Source organism: Ranitomeya imitator, chromosome 5 (assembly GCF_032444005.1).
Source record: "Ranitomeya imitator isolate aRanImi1 chromosome 5, aRanImi1.pri, whole genome shotgun sequence".
Classification (NCBI taxonomy): Eukaryota; Metazoa; Chordata; class Amphibia; order Anura; family Dendrobatidae; genus Ranitomeya; species Ranitomeya imitator.
The window spans coordinates 173917603-173937538 of record NC_091286.1 but is presented as its reverse complement, the minus strand read 5'-3'; the positions used below and the strand labels follow the sequence as shown (position 1 = coordinate 173937538).

Genomic DNA, 19936 nt, shown 5'->3' with positions numbered 1-19936 from the left:
TGGCCAAAGACATAGACTCATTCAGACCAGCAGGCATAGGAAATCCCACCATGACATCCTTAAGGGCTTCAGAGAGACCTTTTCTGAAAATAGCTGCGAGCGCACCTTCATTCCACTGAGTGAGTACGGACCACTTTCTAAATTTCTGACAATATACCTCTATTTCATCCTGACCCTGACACAGAGCCAGCAAATTCTTCTCTGCCTGATCCACAGAATTAGGCTCATCGTACAGCAATCCGAGCGCCAGGAAAAATGCATCGATATTACTTAGTGCAGGATCTCCTGACGCAAGAGAAAATGCCCAGTCCTGAGGGTCGCCACGCAAAAAAGAAATAACGATCCTAACTTGTTGAACTGGGTCACCAGAGGAGCGAGGTTTCAAAGCCAGAAATAGTTTACAATTATTTTTGAAACTCAGAAATTTAGTTCTATCTCCAAAAAACAAATCAGTAATAGGAATTCTCCGTTCTAACATAGAATTCTGAACCACAAAGTCTTGAATACTTTGTACTCTTGCCGTGAGCTGATCCACACATGAAGATAGACCTTTAATGTCCATTGCTACACCTGTGTCCTGAACCACCCAAATGTCTAGGGGAAAAAAAAGGCAAAACACAGTGCAAAGGAAAAAAAAATGGTCTCAGAACTTCTTTTTTCCCTCTATTGAGAATCATTAGTACTTTTGGCCTCCAGTACTGTTATGAAAGGTAATTCAGTACCACAATGGACATAGAGGTCAGCGCACATACAGTGACCTGGCGATAACCCAAAAAACAAGAACGAGCTCTGAGACGTGGGAACTCTGTTGACCGCAATTCCTAATCCTCTCCAACCACACTAAAGGCAGCCGTGGATTGCGCCTGACGCTCCCTATGCAACTCGGCATGGCCTGAGAAACTAGCTAGCCTGAAGATAGAAAATAAGCCTACCTTGCCTCAGAGAAATACCCCAAAGGAAAAGGCAGCCCCCACATATAATGACTGTGAGTTAAGATGAAAAGACAAACGTAGAGATGAAATAGATTTAGCAAAGTGAGGCCCAACTTTCTGAACAGAGCGAGGATAGGAAAGGTAACTTTGCGGTCAACATAAAACCCTACAAAGACCACGCAAAGGGGGCAAAAAGACCCTCCGTACCGAACTAACGGCACGGAGGTACACCCTCTGAGTCCCAGAGCTTCCAGCAAGCAGAAAAAAACAAATTGACAAGCTGGACAGAAAAAAACAGCAAACAAATAGCAAAGAGGAACTTAGCTATGCAAAGCAGCAGGCCACAGGAACGATCCAGGAGGAAACAGGTCCAATACTAGAACATTGACTGGAGGCCAGGATCAAAGCACTAGGTGGAGTTAAATAGAGCAGCACCTAACGACTTCACCACATCACCTGAGGAAGGAAACTCAGAAGCCGCAGTACCACTTTCCTCCACCAACGGAAGCTCACAGAGAGAACCAGCCGAAGTACCACTTGTGACCACAGGAGGGAGCTCTGCCACAGAATTCACAACAGTCATCAATGACCTACTGGATGATCCAAATGAGGCATGGGAAAAGGTCATGTGGTCAGATGATACCAAATTAGAACTTGGCTTTTTTGGAGGAAGAAGAAGGATAAGTACAACCCAAAGAACACCGTCCGAACCGTGAAGCATGGTAGAGGGAAATAGCTTACTATTAGTATGTTATAGTATAGTTCTTTTTTGCAAAGGAGACAGGACAACTGCGCCATATTGGAGGGAGGATGGATGTGGTCATATTGCCAGATTTTGGCCAACAACCTTCTTCCCTCAGTTAGAGCATTGAGTCGTGAGCAACTAAGGAGTAGCTCCATAAGAAGCATTTCAAGGTCCTGGAGTAGACTAGCCAGTCTCCAGACCTCAACCCAATAGAAAATCTTTAGAAGGAGCCTAAACTCAATGTTGCCCAACGGCAGCCCCGAAACCTGAAAGATCTGGAGAGGATTTGTATGGAGGAGTGAGCCAAAATTTCTACCGCAGTGTGTGCAAACTTGGTCAAGAACTATAGGAAACATCTGATCTCTGTAATTGAAAAACAAAGGTTTCTTTACCAAATATTAAGTTCTGTTTTCCTTTTGTACCAAATACTCATGTCATGCAATAGAATGCAAATTAATTATGCAAAAATCATGCAATGCAAATTTTTGGATTTTTTTTAACCCCTTTCCGACATTGGGTGTGATAGTTAGCCCATGGCTTTTTCCCTCTGTTTCATGCAGGCTCCGGCGCTGAGCCAGCAGCTTTCCTGGCACATGACAGCTGAGCTATACAGTTGACATGTGCCTGCAACAGCCACGTGTGAAAGCGCGATCCACCTGCTGCTGTTAACTAGTTAAATGCCCCTGTGGTTGGCACTCATAGCAAGTTAGCATTTCTGCTACACACAGACGATCTGATCATCGCCTGTGTGTAGCAGAAGCGATCGAAGAACTGCAGCTTCTAGTCTCCCATTGAGATCATTGAAGCATTCAAAAAGTAAAAAAAAGTTTAAAAAAATAAAAGTTCAAATCACTCCCTTCAAAATAAAAAAATTATCAAATATACAGATATTTGGCATCGCCACTTTCAGAATCGCCCGATCCATCAATATAAAAAAGAATTAACCTGATCACTTAATGGCGTAACGAGAAAAAAATTCAAAACTCCAGTATTACATTTTTCTGGTCGCAACTACATTGCAATTAAATGCAATAACAGGTGATTAAAAGATGTTATATACGAGATTACACCAAATCTTACACCAAATCGTACACCAAAGTGGTATCAATAAAAACGACAGCTCAGTGCGCAAAAAATAAGCCCTCACCCAGCCCCAGCTCATGAAAAGTGGAGATGCTACAGGTCTCAGAAAATGGCACCATTTTTATTGTTTTTACCAAATTTTGGATTTTTCTTTCACCATTTAAATAAAAAAGAACCTGGACATGTTTGGTGTCCATTAACTCGTAATGACCTGGAGAATCATAATCTCGGGTCAGTTTTAGCATTTAGTGCACATGGTTAAAAAAACCTGTTGAATTGCATTTTTTTTTTTTTTGCAATTTCTCCGCACTTGGAATTTTTTTCCCATTTTCCAGGACACGATATGTTAAAACTAAGTGTCGTTCAAAAGTGCAACTTCAGTAAAACTGAAATATCCCTGGTTGTTAAGATTCTGTCTTACATTTTAAGTGTACCTTCGATAAAATTGCACGCCTCTCCATTCTTTGTGTATCAAATACTTTTCCCTCTTCTGCGTTAGCTTATTTTAAGAAGGCTGATTTTCCCAGCTATTGTAAGTGGGAGTTGGGACCAGTTCTGAATTGTCTTTTTTTAAGCAGAGTAGATAGAGTATATATAATCTTTTTGGTCTTCATTTTTTTTGTTAATAATGATCCCAAGATATAGGAATGCATTTACAGTTTGTAGGCATAGGCTATAGGGCCAGTTATGTTATCTTTTAATGGCATTAGTGAAGATTTCTTCCAATTTATGGTGAGTCCTGAGAATTCCTTCAAATTGGTTGATCAGATTAATTGATCTATGAAGGGAGCAGTCAACACAAGATGGAGAAAAAACCAAATCATCAGCATAAAGTCCAACTTTATACAACTTAGAATTTCTTGTTTCTCTCTACTATGGTATCCTATCTAATTTTGAATACGATGGGCTCTATCGCCAAAGTAAAAAGCTTTGGGGAAAAAGAGTATCCCTGCCTAATTCCCTTTCTCAAATCTATATAGTCTGCCAAAATTCGATTTACAAAAATATTGGCATGTGGTTTATTATAGAGTAACTTAATCCAGTTGCAGAATGTATCACTAAATCCAAATCTAAGAAGTACCGTATATACTCGTGTATAAGCTGAGTTTTTAAGTATATTTTTTTGCTGAAAAAGACCCTCCTTCTGCTTGTACACCAGTCACGGTCCCACTTGCCCCTTCTCCATTGCCATGCAGGTGGTCCCCTGTCTCTCCTGGTCATCTGAGCGTGCCTCCAGCCTCTGTCAGTGTTCCGGTGACTGCTGACAGGGCCGGCGGTTGGCGTTAGCATCGGAGTAAGTGCCGGGGTCCTGAGCAGGCGGGGACACGGACGTGCTATGGGGACTAGGTGCCTGTGCCGCCGCTTGCTCAGGCCCCCGGCACTTGCGATATTCACCTCTTCCCATTCCACCGCTGCGATGTCTTCTGCATCTTCTGACTGTGACGTTCATGTCAGAGTGCGCGATTACGTGATTAGTGTGCGACCTCTGCCTGAACAGTCAGTGGGGCCTATTTTGTATGGAGCATCTTATGGGGCCCATCTTGAACTTAATGGATTATCTTATGGGACCCATCTTGAACTTTATGGAGCGTTTTATGGAGAAGTATTTTATATGGAGAATCTTATGGGGCCCATCTTGAACTTTATGGAGCATTAGATGGGGCGTATTTTGTATGGGTCTCCCAGGTTCGCTCGCCCATTGGAGCTTCAGTGCCGTGACCCAGAGGGTCCACTCTCTGTCTGTCCCTTCTGTCAGTTCATTAGAATATATTATTATTATTATTTATTGTTATAGCGCCATTTATTCCATGGCGCTTTACATGTAAGGAGGGGTATACATAATAAAAACAAGTACAATAATCTTAAACAATACAAGTTATAACTGGTACCGGAGGAGACAGGACCCTGCCCGCGAAGGCTCACAATCTACAAGTATATACAAAGTATATATGATACTTGATTTAAATATTCCTATTCCATAGAATCAAAGGCTTTTTTGTATCAAGTGATTTGACCTCTGTAATAATTTGTAATAATTTGACCTCTTCTAATATTAGATGAGGTTGACCACCTTGGTGTAAAATCAGATTGATCCTGATGATCATTTTTGTGAGTATTTTTATAATTTATGTTAGGAAATGGTAGATTGGAAGGATAAATGAATCAGCAATAGAAAAATTATTTGTCCGGCACTGCGGAATCTTTTACTTCATGACTTCTTCTAAGCCCACGTTCTCACTATCAGTATTTGGTCAGCATTTTACCTCAGTATGTGTCAGCCAAAATCAGGAGTGGAACAATCAGAGGAAAAGTAACACATCACCACATCTGGATTTATCACCCACTCCTGGTTTTGGCTTACAGATACTGTTAGAAAATACTGACCAAATACTGATAGTGTGAACGTGGCCTAATACACAGTGTTTCCGAGGGCCATACTCATTTTCAGCATTGGAAGCTCAGACAAGATAAACAAGTGTCTTCGGAACTGGTGCAGGAAGGATTGGTGGAAGTTCTTGGAGATCTGAGCCCAAAAGGACACATCTAAGCAATTTTATGTTGCTGGACACCTGTCCTAAAGAGTAATTTGTTGTTTGCTAAGTGACTGACAATTTCCAAAATAATGTGGTGACAAAATCATTACCCAAATTCATGTTTGTGTTGATAGTTATACGCTGTGTTTCTGGACTGTTTCCTAAACCCCTGAAAAATACAATGAAGTGATGTATTCTTATTTGCTTTAATTTCTGCTTTAAGGTATTTGATTCAGCTCCCGAAAAACAGTCCCACAAGTGGGGTAAAATGAATGCGTGTGGTAACACCTTTGTTCTGCCAATTTGTACTCATTTACCTTCACTTATGGATAAATTCTGCAAACTGTAGAGACATAAGAGTTTTCTGAAAGTTAAATTTTACTTTTTTTGAACCTTGATACACTAGACTAACTTGTTGGTTTTTTTTTCTTTTCATGTTAATAGATGGTTTGTCTCCATCACAGAATTATGCAGACAAAGAATTTCAAACCTTTATTGTCCTCGAATGGTCTTGGAAGCAGTTAATATTCTGCGAAAAGTCAGCATTCAGTGCCATCACGTATCAGAAAATATAGTTTCCACCTCTAAACTACGATATGAACAGTGGCAAAACAAAACACTTCGCTCTCGTCAAAGGCAAAACTATCAGCGCTTGTTGTTTAGGTTTGTATATTTAGCATATGGAACTTGATTTTATCTTTGTGTCCTAAATACTACAATTCCTGGAAATTGACAATGCAGCATAAGTAATTAAAGTGAGCCTGCATATTCTAGTATTTATGTAGGACCAGCCATCTAATAGTTAAAAATTGGCAATTGGTATACTGCACCCACAAAACTTTGTGCAACAGAAGACAGGCGGAGCTCTTGTTACAATTTATACATCGGCCTTAGGGCAGGTACAGAGGAGCGTTCATTCTCTCATCCGAGAGATTCGGTCGATCATACTCTGATCAAACTCTGATCAGAGTGTGGTCAGTGTGATTCGATTCACTCGTTTGCGGGGAAGAGGAAGACTTTTTCTCCATCTTCTCCATTCGGTCAGTCCGCGTAAATCACATGTTATTAGAATGAAATCCAATGGTTTCACTGGACCCATTGAGTTTCGATCCAAATATTGACTCAAGCTTGGGCAAGCAGAATTTTTTTTCCACAGACCGGCTTTTTCCGAAGAAAAAAATCTGACATATGCATGGCCACATAGAGTAACATTTGTCCAAGTGCAATCTGATGTTTTGTTGGATCGCACTAAGACTGATAATTTGGTCATCTGCACAAGCCTTCAAAACGCTAATTAACCCCTGAGGTTGTTTTTTCATGACATATTGTACTTCATCATAGTGGTAAAAATGGTTCGATATGATTTCGTTTATTTGTGAAAATATCGGAAATTTGGCGAAAATGTTGCAATTTTCAAACTTTTAATTCTTATGCCTTTAAACCAGAGAATCATGTCATATAAAATAGTTAATAAATAACTTTTACCACATGTTTACTTACATGTGCATAATTTTTGAGAAGTCATTTTTTTGGTTAGGAAGTTAGAAGGGTTAAAAGTTAATCAGTAAATTTCTCATTTTTCCCATCAAAATTTTTAGGGACCACATTACATTTGAAGTGACTTTGGGGCCTATATGACAGAAAATACCCAAAAGTGACACCATTCCCCTTGCTCGCGTGTTTTGCAGCTGTTAGACAGCCCGACACATGCAGAGATTGCCTAAATGTGGTTTAGCTACACTGTGGGGCTCAGAAGGGGGGCATTTGGATTTGGTAGTGTAGAATTTGATACATTTCTTTTTGAGTGGTGAGGAGCCATTGTGCTTTTCTAGAGCCTTTGTGATACCAGTAATGTGGATGCCCTCCAAATTGACTGGTCCATTCACTATAATGAGGCAGCAGAGTTACTCTGGACTCTGACTGGACTCTGTTCGGCCGTATCCTTTTCAGAAGTGCACAAACGTGTGGCAGACTGTGCTTTTATGCACGCCTAAAAAGACGGGCACCGCTGCATCATAGACCAGACATTTTCCAAAGTGACTCCGTCTGCCTAATGTGGTATGGCGACTGGTCATGTGATTAATGGGCGGTATGTATCACAGAGGTGGGTGGCCCTGTGATGGAAGCCTGGGCGTGTTTTGCTCAGCAGATCTAATGCTGAGGGTTTTACTATAGATTGAGAGGCTTCTAGGTGACTTGGAGAGATGGATGGGTTCAGTCACCTACATACCCACCCAAAGGGGTGTGTCTGAACACCTCAGAAGGTTGTGTGTTTGAGGACCTGCGGTGATGTCATGATCACCTGATTAGCCATGTGATAGGTACCTGGGTGTGGTTACAATTATGTAATAGAGGTGTGTTTGGCACATGTGTGTGAGTGTTTGGGAGTCTGTCAGTGTGGACAGATTTTCATGTGTCCAGGCTGGACACTACAGAGTGGTCTGTGTGCCGTGAAGGAGAAGTGTTCCTGCATGTGTGGCTCCAGAACAAACCTGCTTGCTGGACATTGCACAGCCTGGGAAACAGTGCTGGCTAGTCTGAGCTAGAGGAAGCAGGTTTGTGAGATACCTCCGAAGTGGACAGTCTGACAGCTGTGAGCGATACTGACCGGGGTCAGTGAGAAGTGTTTGTGGGATACCTCTGAGGATAACAGGCATCTGGGAACCTGTGTGGCCGACACCAACAGATAATGGACAGGAATCCGTGTAATGCTGAACGGGGTCAGTAAGAGACTGTGTTTGTTCTATAGAGCCGAACGTGTAACGGACAGTGTACTGGTTGCTGCCTACTACCAAGTTTCTGAGGTGCGGTTTATGCTGTTTACTAATAAACTGAATGAACTTGTTTTTTTTATAACCCCGAGTGTCCCAGCGTATGCGTCAATGAGCAGCAAAGCAAGTAATCCCCGCCCATCACGTATTTCAGAGATTTTTTTTTCTAAATCGTATCACTTTTAATAATAAAAATCACATTTTTACAAAAAGATCAGGAAAACAAAGAGATTTTCAGTATTACATGGTATCATTATATATTATTGTTATACATAAAAGACAAAGTTGTCATCTTCCAAGGATTCGATTTATTTCAATTCAAGCAAATTAATACAACCACTCATCCTCATCACCCCCACCGATATGCCAGAGAAATCTATATTCATAGTATATTTTTTTTATGATGTATATTTGTTAAAATATCTGCCATTCAGTTATAATAGTTTGCTTGTATAATGACCATACCTACGGTACAGACCAAAAGTTTGGACAACCCTTCTCATTTAAAGATTTTTCTGTATTTTCATGACTATCAAAATTGTACATTCACACTGAAGGTATCAAAACTATGAATTAACACGCGGAATTATATACTTAACAAAAAAGTGTGAAACAACTGAAATTATGTCTTATATTCTAGGTTCTTCAAAGTAGCCACCTTTTGCTTTGATAAATGCTTTGCACACTCTTTGCATTCTCTTGATGAGCTTCACCGGAAATAGTTTTCACTTCACAGGTGTGCCCTGTCAGGTTTAATAAGAGGGATTTCTTGCCTTATAAATGGTGTTGGGACCATCAGTTGTGTTGTGCAGAAGTCTGGTGGATACACAGCTGATAGTGCTACTGAATAGACTGTTAAAATTTGTATTATGGCAAGAAAAAAGTAGCTAAGTAAAGAAAAACGAGTGGCCATCATTACTTTAAGAAATGAAGGTCAGTCAGTCCGAAAAACTGGGAAAACTTTGAAAGTGTCCCCAAGTGCAGTGGCAAAAACCATCAAGCGCTACAAAGAAACTGGCTCACATGAGGACTGCCCCAGGAAAGGAAGATCAAGAGTCGCCTCTGCTTCTGAGGATAAGTTTATCTGAGTCACCAGCCTCAGAAATCGCAGGTAACAGCAACTCAGATTAGAGACCAGGTCAATGCCAGAGTTCTAGCAGCAGACACTAGGGTTGAGCGAAACGGGTCGGCCAGATTCAGAAGTCGCCGACTTTTGGCAAAGTCGGGTTTCATGAAACCCGACCCGACCCCTGTGTGGGGTCGGCCATGAGGTCGGTGATCTTCTGATCTGGAATCGGAATTCCGATACCGAGTTCCGATATGTTTAAGATATCGGGAATCGGTATCGGAATTCATATTTAAGTGTAAAATAAAGAATAAAAATAAAAAAATATTGATATACTCACCCTCGGACGCGCCCTGGTTCTCACCGGCAGCCTTCCTTCCTAAGAATGAGCGCCTGAAGGGCCTTCGATGACGTTGCGGCTTGTGATTGGTCGCGTGAGCGGTCACATGGGCGTCACACGACCAATCACAAGCCGCGACGTTATCAAAGGTCCTTCAGGCGCTAATTCTTAGGAAGGAAGCGTCCGAGGGCACGTCCGAGGGTGAGTATATTCCTCAAGACACAAAAGAGAATAGTAAAACCAAAAACACTCAGTTTGAAAAAATGTTGCAGTAATCCGCAAGTGCTAGTAAAAGATGTAAAAAACAGGGTATTTGGTTGATACGTTTTTTGCAAAAAATGTATACTAAGCTGCTCTACCAATCTTCACGGTATACCCTTATCAGAGCAGTCCTAACTAATGTATGCAATCCCTATCTGATGTATTTAAAAACCTGATCATCTGTATATAACCTGTGTGAACAGGGTTCAGAGAGGAAAAATCCATGTGTGCATACAGGGTAGAACAGCTTTTGTGCAGATAGCCCAAGAGGAGTGGTGGAACTCCCCAGTCTTGTAGACACAAGAGAACAATTATGGAAACAGGAACACATGGGCTACTTGCACAGTGAACAAGTCTGTATGATCATGTTCACACACCACCAAGAAACCTGAAGACACAAAAGAGAATAGTAAAACCAAAAACACTCAGTTTGAAAAAATGTTGCAGTAATCCGCAAGTGCTAGTAAAAGATGTAAAAAACAGGGTATTTGGTTGATACGTTTTTTGCAAAAAATGTATACTAAGCTGCTCTACCAATCTTCACGGTATACCCTTATCAGAGTAGTCCTAACTAATGTATGCAATCCCTATCTGATGTATTTAAAAACCTGATCATCTGTATATAACCTGTGTGAACAGGGTTCAGAGAGGAAAAATCCATGTGTGCATACAGGGTAGAACAGCTTTTGTGCAGATAGCCCAAGAGGAGTGGTGGAACTCCCCAGTCTTGTAGACACAAGAAAACAATTATGGAAACAGGAACACATGGGCTACTTGCACAGTGAACAAGTCTGTATGATCATGTTCACACACCACCAAGAAACCTGAAGACACAAAAGAGAATAGTAAAACCAAAAACACTCAGTTTGAAAAAATGTTGCAGTAATCCGCAAGTGCTAGTAAAAGATGTAAAAAACAGGGTATTTGGTTGATACGTTTTTTGCAAAAAATGTATACTAAGCTGCTTTACCAATCTTCACGGTATACCCTTATCAGAGCAGTCCTAACTAATGTATGCAATCCCTATCTGATGTATTTAAAAACCTGATCATCTGTATATAACCTGTGTGAACAGGGTTCAGAGAGGAAAAATCCATGTGTGCATACAGGGTAGAACAGCTTTTGTGCAGATAGCCCAAGAGGAGTGGTGGAACTCCCCAGTCTTGTAGACACAAGAGAACAATTATGGAAACAGGAACACATGGGCTACTTGCATTTTTTCAAACTGAGTGCTTTGCTGGTGAGACTGTTGGGGATTTATTCAAAATTGAAGGCATACTGAACCAGCATGGCTACCACAGTATCTTGCAGTGGCATGCTATTCCATCCGGTTTGCGTTTAGTTGGACCATCATTTATTTTTCAACAGAACAATGACACCTCCATGCTGTGTAAGGGCTATTTGACCAAGAGGGAGAGTGATGGGGTGCTACGCCAGATGACCTGGCCTTCACAGTCACCAGACCTGAACCCAATCGAGATGGTTTGGGGTGAGCTGGACTGCAGAGTGAAGGCAAAAGGGCCAACAAGTGCAAAGCATCTCTGGGAACTCCTTCAAGGATGTTGGAAGACCATCCCGGTGACTACCTCTTGAAGTTCATCAAGAGAATGCAAAGCAGTCATCAAAGCAAAAGGTGGCTGCTTTGAAGAACCTAGAATATCAGACATAATTTAAATTATTTCACAATTTTTTGTTAAGGGGAACCTATCACCCCAAAAATCGAAGGTGAGCTAAGCCCACCGGCATCAGGGGTTGTAGATAAGCCCCCGATGTAACCTGAAAGGTGAAAAAAAGAGGTTAAATTATACTCACCTGGGTGGGCGGTCCGATCCGGTGGGCGTCACGGTCCGGGGCTGCCCATCTTCATAGGATAACGTCCTCTTGTCTTCACGCTCCAGCGCATGCGCACTTTGTCTGCCCTGTTGAGGGCAGAGCAAAGTATTGCATTGCGCAGGCGCTGGGCCTCTCTGACCTTTCCCGGCGCCTGTGCACTGCAGTACTTTGCTCTGCACTCAACAGGGCAGACAAAATACACCGGAGCCGCAGCATGAAGACAAGAAGAGGACGTCATTGTACGAAGATGGGAGGCCCCCGGACCGCGACGCCCATTGGACCGGACCGCAGCGGGACCGCCCCTGGGTGAGTATAATCTAACCTTTTTTTCTCATCTTTCAGGATACATTGGGGGCTTATCTACAGCATTACAGAATGCTCTAGATAAGCCCCTGATGCCGGTGGGCTTGGCTCACCTTCGATTTTGGGGGTGACAGATTCCCTTTAAGTACTGTGTATAATTCCACATGAGTTAATTCATAGCTTTGATGCCTTCAGTGTGAATGTACAATTTTCAAAATCATGAAATTACAGAAAAATCTTTAAATGAGAAGGTGTGTCCAAACTTTTGGTCTGTACTGTATATCATTTAACCTGGAATGATCATACCACAAATGTTCCTGAAGCAGGAGTACTCCAGATGGCAGGCCTGGAACATTCAGCCAGGATCCCTAAATGTTGTCAAAGTTCTTGATTGCTTTTCTTCTTTGCATATACCCCTTTTTCCAAACAAATAATATTGTTTAGTTTATTAACTCATTAACAACCGGTGGTTGAGGGTCTAACCAATGTTGTGCAATAAGTTTACATGCTTGATTCAATGTTCGCGAAAGACCTGTAGTCACTGGCAATTAAAAATCTACAGATTCTCCCAAAAATCCCAATATACATATTTTGGGGTCTGCTTGGATTCCCAAACAATATATTATTTTTATTAAAGATAATATGTTTTTCTAGTAGGAGCCCAACCTCCTGCATTCTAAGAACGTGTAACAAATGTGCATTTCCAGTTCCACATCTTGGGACAATCTCCATTTACATTTGGTCGTACCCCAATTGTAAAAAGAAAGCCTTGAGTTCTGTATACTGTATGAACAAGGTATATCTGGGAGAATCTCGGAGATTCATATGGTGTTATGAACTGGTGGTTTAGGAGCAACATGGGACGAGCTCTGAAGGAGGTGGTACCTGTACTGACCGCAGTCCCTAAGCTCAACACAACACTAGAAGTAGCCGTGGGATGCTCCTGTCACTCCCTAGGCACCTCGTCACAGCCTGAGAATTAACTACCCCTAAAGATAGAAACAGGAAAACTATCTTGCCTCAGAGAAAATTCCCAAAGGATAGCCCCCCACAAGTAATGACTGTGAGTGGAGAGGGAAAAGACATACACAGAATGAAACCAGGATGTAGCACAGGAGGCCAGTCTAGCTAGATAGATAGGACAGGATAGAATACTGTGCAGTCAGTATTAAAAACTACAAAAATCCACACAGAGTTTACAAAAATCTCTACACCTGACTAAAGGTGTGGAGGGTAAATCTGCTTCCCAGAGATTCCAGCTTAACTGAATTAATCCATACTGACAAGCTGGACAAAACATAGAATGCACAGAACGAATAAGTCCACAACATGTGGACAGAAAAGAGCAAAGCAAGGACTTATCTTTGCTCAACTTGTCAGGATATCAGGGAAATCAAAGAGAGATGTGAATCAAACCAGGAACCATTGACAAGTGGCACTGGCTGAAGGAAAGAGCCAGGCATAAATAGCCGAGCAGAAAGACAATCAGTGGAAGCAGCTGCAGACTGCTAAATCCAAGGAGCAGCAATTCCACTTAAAACCACTGGAGGGAGCCTAAGAGCAGAACTCACAAAAGTGCCACTTACAACCACCGGAGGGAGCCCAAGAGTGGAATTCACAACAGTACTCCCCACTTGAGGAGGGGTCACCGAACCTTCACCAGAGCCCCCAGGCCGATCAGGCCGAGCCAAGTGAAAAGCACGAACCAAATCGGCGGCATGGACATCTGTTATGATACGGTGGTCTAGGAGTAACATGGAACGAGCTCTGAAGAACGTGGTAACTGTACTGACCGTAGTCCCTAAGCTCAACACAACACTAGAAGTAGCCGTGGAATGCTCCTAACTCTCCCTAGGCATCTCGTCACAGCCTAAGAGCTAAGTACCCCTAAAGAAAGAAGCAGGAAAACTATCTTGCCTCAGAGAAAATCCCCAAAGGATAGATTAGCCCCCCACAAATAATGACTGTGAGTGGAGAGGGAAAAGACATACACAGAATGAAACCAGGATGAGCACAGGAGGCCAGTCTAGCTAAATAGATAGGACAGGATGGAATACTGTGCAGTCAGTATTAAACACTACAAAAATCCACGCAGAGTTTGCAAAAAATCTGCACACCTGACTAAAGGTGTGGAGGGCAAATCTGCCTCCCAGAGCTTCCAGCAAGACAGAATAAATTCACACTGATAAGCTGGACAAACATAGAAAGCACAGAATGGATAAGTCCACAATCTATGGACAGAAAAGAGCAAGCAAAAACTTAGCTTAGCTGAACTGGTCAGGATAACAGGGAACTCCAAAGAGATGTGAATCCAACCAGGAACCATTTACAAGTGGCACTGGCTGAAGAAAGAGCCAGACTTAAATAGCCGAGCAGAAGAGACGATAAGTGGAGGCAGCTGAAGACAGCTAACTCCAAGGAGCAGCCATACCACTAGAAACCGCAAGACGGAGCCCAAGAGCAGAACTCACAACAGTACCCCCCCCCCTTGAGGAGGGGTCACCGAACCCTCACCAGAGCCCCCAGGCCGATCAGGATGAGCCAAGTGAAAAGCACGAACCAAATCGGTGAAATGGACATCGGAGGCAACAACCCATGAATTATCCTCCTGGCCATAACCCTTCCACTTGACAAGATACTGAAGCCTCCGCCTCGAAAAACGAGAATCCAAAATCTTCTCAACCTCATATTCCAACTATCCCTCAACCAACATCGGGGCAGGAGGGTCAACCGAGGGAACAACGGGCACCACATATCTCCGCAACAAAGATCTATGGAAAACATTATGAATGGCAAAAGAGGCAGGAAGAGCCAAACGAAAAGACACCGGATTAATAATTTCAGAAATTTTATAAGGACCAATAAACCGAGGCTTAAACTTAGGAGAAGAAACCTTCATAGGAACATGACGAGAAGACAACCAAACCAAATCCCCCACACGAAGCCGGGGACCAACACACCGACGGCGGTTAGCAAAACGTTGAGCCCTTTCCTGAGACAACGTCAAATTGTCCACCACATGAGTCCAAATCTGCTGCAGCCTGTCCACCACAGAATTAACACCAGGACAATCAGAAGGCTCAACCTGCCCAGAAGAAAAACGAGGATGAAAACCAAAATTACAAAAGAAAGGTGAAACCAAAGTAGCCGAACTAGCCCGATTATTAAGGGCAAACTCAGCCGACGGCAAGAAAGACACCCAATCATCCTGATCAGCAGACACAAAGCATCTCAAATAGGTCTCCAAGGTCTGATTAGTTCGCTCAATTTGGCCATTAGTCTGAGGATGAAACGCCGAAGAAAAAGACAAATCAATGCCCATCCTAGCACAAAAGGCCCGCCAAAATCTAGAGACAAACTGAGAACCTCTGTCAGACACAATATTCTCCCGAATGCCATGCAAACGAACCACATGCTGAAAAAATAATGGAACCAGATCTGAGGAGGAAGGCAACTTAGGCAAAGGTACCAGATGGACCATTTTAGAGAACCGGTCACAAACAACCCAGATAACAGACATCTTCTGGGAAACAGGAAGATCCGAAATAAAATCCATGGAAATATGCATCCAGGGTCTCTCAGGGACCGGCAAACGCAAAAGCAACCCACTAGCGCGGGAACAGCAAGGCTTGGCCAGGGGACAAGTCCCACAGGACTGCATAAAAGCACGCACATCGCGCGACAAGGAAGGCCACCAAAAGGACCTAGCAACCAAATCTCTGGTACCAAAAATCCCAGGATGCCCAGCCAACACTGAACAATGAACCTCAGAAATTACCTTACTTGTCCATCTATCAGGAACAAACAGTTTCCCCACTGGACAGCGGTCAGGCCTATCAGCCTGAAATTCCTGAAGCACCCGCCGCAAATCAGGGGAGATAGCAGAAAGAATCACCCCTCAGTCTTAACATTCTTAGATCCCGGAAGATACGAGACCACAAAATCAAAACGGGAGAAAAACAGGGACCATTAAGCCTGTCTAGGATTCAGCCGCTTGGCCTACTCGAGGTAAATCAGATTATTATGATCGGTCAGGACCACAACACGGTATTTAGCTCCCTCTAGCCAATGTTGCCACTCCTCAAACGCCCACTTCATAGCCAACAACTCCCGATTGCCGACATCATAATTGCGTTCCGCAGGCGAAAACTTTCTGGAAAAAAAAGCACATGGTTTCATCAAAGAACCATCAGAATCCCTCTGAGACAAAACGGCCCCTGCCCCAATCTCAGAAGCGTCAACCTCAACCTGAAAAGGAAGAGAAACATCCGGCTGATGCAACACTGGGGCAGAAGTAAATCGGCGTTTAAGCTCCCGAAAGGCCTCAACAGCCGCAGAGGACCAATTCGTCACATCAGCGCCTTTCTTCGTCATATCACTAAGGGGCTTAACCACACTGGAAAAGTTGGCAATGAAACGGCGATAGAAATTAGCAAAGCCCAAAAATTTTTGAAGGCTCTTCACAGATGTGGGTTGAATCCAGTCATGAATAGACAGAAAAGGACGATAATGAGCAAATCAGGGTCACAGATAAAAGAAATTTAGGCTGTACAGTACTGATGGTAACAGACCTAGCGACCCTCCTAGTACGCTTAGGGCAATCAGAAATAACATGAGCAGAATCACCACAGTAAAAACACAGCCTATTCTGACGTCTGAATTCCTGCCGTTCTGTTCTAGTCAAAATCCTATCACATTGCATAGGCTCAGGACTTTGCTCAGAGGACACTGCCATATGATGCACAGCTTTGCGCTCGCGCAGACGCCGATCAATCTGAATGGCTAGAGACATAGATTCGCTGAATCCGGCAGGCGTAGGGAAGCCCACCATAACATCTTTAAGGGCTTCAGAAAGACCTTTTCTGAAAATAGCAGCCAGAGCATCCTCATTCCATTTAGTGAGCACAGACCATTTCCTAAATTTCTGGCAGTATAATTCTGCCACTTCCTGACCTTGACACAGGGCCAACAGGGTTTTTCTGCATGATCCACAGAATTAGGTTCGTCATACAATTATCCGAATGCTTGAAAAAATGCGTCTACATTCAGCAATGCCGGATCCCCTGATTCAAGGGAGAATGCCCAGTCCTGAGGGTCACCACTCAGCAAGGATATGATGATTTTAACTTGCTGAATGGGATCACCAGAAGAATGGGGTTTCAAAGCAAAAAACAATTTGCAGTTATTTTTAAAGTTCAAAAACTTGGATCTGTCCCCAAAAAACAAATCAGGAGTAGGAATTCTAGGCTCCAAAGCCGGAGTCTGGACAACATAATCTTGGATACTCTGTACTCTTGCAGCAAGTTGATCCACACGAGAAAACAAACCCTGAACATCCATGCCAGAGCATAAATCCTGAACCATCCAGAGATCAAGAGGAAAAAAAAGACAAAACAGAGCACAGAAAAAAAAATGGCTCAGAATTTTTTTTTCCTTCTTTTGAGATGCATTTAATTCATTTTTGGCCACTTGTAATGTTATGAACTGGTGGTTTAGGAGCAACATGGGACGAGCTCTGAAGGAGGTGGTACCTGTACTGACCGCAGTCCCTAAGCTCAACACAACACTAGAAGTAGCCGTGGGATGCTCCTGTCACTCCCTAGGCACCTCGTCTGAGCCTGAGAATTAACTACCCCTAAAGATATAAACAGGAAAACTATCTTGCCTCAGAGAAAATTCCAAAAGGATAGATAGCCCCCCACAAGTAATGACTGTGAGTGGAGAGGGAAAAGACATACACAGAATGAAACCAGGATGTAGCACAGGAGGCCAGTCTAGCTAGATAGATAGGACAGGATAGAATACTGTTCGGTCATTATTAAAAACTACAAAAATCCACACAGAGTTTACAAAAATCTCCACACCTGACTAAAGGTGTGGAGGGTAAATCTGCTTCCCAGAGATTCCAGCTTAACTGAATTAATACATACTGACAAGCTGGACAAAACATAGAATGCACAGAACGAATAAGTCCACAACATGTGGACAGAAAAGAGCAAAGCAAGGACTTATCTTTGCTGAGCTGGTCAGGAATCAGGGAAATCAAAGAGAGATATGAATCAAACCAGGAGCCATTGACAAGTGGCACTGGCTGAAGGAAAGAGCCAGGCATAAATAGCCGAGCAGAAAGACAATCAGTGGAAGCAGCTGCAGACTGCTAAATCCAAGGAGCAGCCATTCCACTTAAAACCACCGGAGCGAGCCCAAGAGCAGAACTCACAAAAGTGCCACTTACAACCACCGGAGGGAGCCCAAGAGCAGAATTCACAACACATGGGGACTGTCTAGGAGTGACTTCCAACACCTCTTTCCACTGTTCTTCCGTAGTCGGCGCCACATCTGCTTCCCATTTTAATTTTGCTGTCAGAGGATGGTCTCCCATTTGAGACCGTAAGAGTTCCTGGTAATTTTTTTTTAATTAAACCAGTTGCGTATTTTGCCACCGCTATTGAGTCTAGTAGACATGCATGCCTAAGTTGTAGGTATTGAAAGAAGCTGTGAGGCAAACCAAACTATTGTTGCAGTTTGTAAAAGATTTTGTGTTCCATTTTCTATTATCTGATGTAAAATCTGAATTCACTTTGATTTCCAACCTCCAAAACCAGTTAATTTATCAAACTCCACCATTTGCTGATTTTGCCATAATGGGGTAAAATTAGTGTATTTCCTTATCCCCCAACAATCTCTTTCCCCATTCCCACACCTTGTACGTCATTGCTAAGGTCGGTCTCTCTCTGTGTAGTTAGTGCCCACCTCCTGTACGTATATGGGCGACACTCATTTTTTGTCTTGAAGGACAAGACTACCATTCTTGCCCATATTTTTTTTTTCCCCACCCATGAAAATGTTGCATCTGTGAAGCTATAAAATATATCCATGGATCTGGAATTGTCAAACCTCCCTCAGTTTTGTCCCTTTGAAGCCACTTTTATCCTTGCATTTCGCTTCCACCATATCAGTTCTCTGAACAATCATTGCACCTTTCTGAATTTGAGAGGGGGGATCCAACATGGGGAATTGTGAAGCAAATACAATTGTCCGAGTAGAAAAGGAAGCGGCAGCACTCACCGATCTTCAAAGCAGGTAATACTTTATTGCAGCAAAATCTTCACGGCTCGGGGGTGCGTATACAATAGAGTGTACAGGTCAAACGAGGGCCGTTTCACGCTGCTCAAGCGCTTCAACAGGTTTGTGGCATCAAAATCATTTTAATGAGATTCCCCCTACCTATTTCATACCAAGGCAATTTAAACCTCTCATTTATTTTTGGATCTAAATTTATCTAGTAAGGATTTCTATTTAATGCTATATAGACTTTAATATTTGAACCTTCTACCACACCGAGATACTTAAACCGTTCTACCACTTGAATCCAACCTAGTGCAATTGTTTCCATATGTGAGAGAGGGTCCAGTGGTAATATAGACGACTTATCCCAATTAATTTTTAGGCCTGAATTCTGACCAACCTCCTTTTATATCTGTCATTGAGCCAAAAGATGACTCAATATCACCCACATACAGTAGCATGTCATCGGCATACAGAGTTACCTTTTCTATTCTGTTATTACACTTAAAACCAATGAAGTAATCCGAATCTCTCAGTTTACATGCCAGCGGATCAATTTCTAAAGCAAATAGAGGTTAGAGCGGGCATTCCAGTCGTGTACCCCTGTCCAACTGAAATGGCTTTGACAATCGAACATTTACACTCTGTCTATCGGACGGTGACCCATCGTGAATTTTTACTCAATTTATAAACTTATGAGCAAATCCCATTTTGCTTGATTCTTTCCATAAATAATTCCACTCAAAGCTGTCAAAAGCTTTTGCAGAGTCAAGGGATATTGTTGCTCTATTTCCAGCCTCCTTATTATTCATTTGTAAATTATAATAATAAAAATAATTTTATTTATAAAGCTCCAACACATTCCGCAGCACTTTACAAATTATAGGGGGGATTGGTACAGACAATAGACATTACAGCATAACAGAAATTACAGTTCAAAATAGATACCAAGAGGAGTGAGGGCCCTGCTCGCAAGCTTACAATCTATGAGGAAAAAGGG

The 19936-nt window shown here is 42.6% G+C and overlaps 1 protein-coding gene and 1 long non-coding RNA gene across 11 annotated transcripts in view; one reads left to right on the top strand and one right to left on the bottom strand.

Moving 5' to 3' along the window:
• Positions 1–19936, bottom strand: part of LOC138681653 (uncharacterized) — a 172457-nt gene that overhangs the window by 104639 nt on the left and 47882 nt on the right. The gene's annotated exons all lie outside the window — the stretch shown is intronic.
• The window catches only part of ERMARD (ER membrane associated RNA degradation), a 591898-nt gene that overhangs the window by 548282 nt on the left and 23680 nt on the right, over positions 1–19936 (top strand). For all 10 annotated transcript variants that reach the window (XM_069769331.1, XM_069769332.1, XM_069769336.1 and 7 more), the window contains one exon: positions 5739–5957. In XM_069769331.1, coding sequence (XP_069625432.1) covers positions 5739–5957 — 219 coding nt within the window. The remainder of the gene's footprint in view (positions 1–5738; positions 5958–19936) is intronic.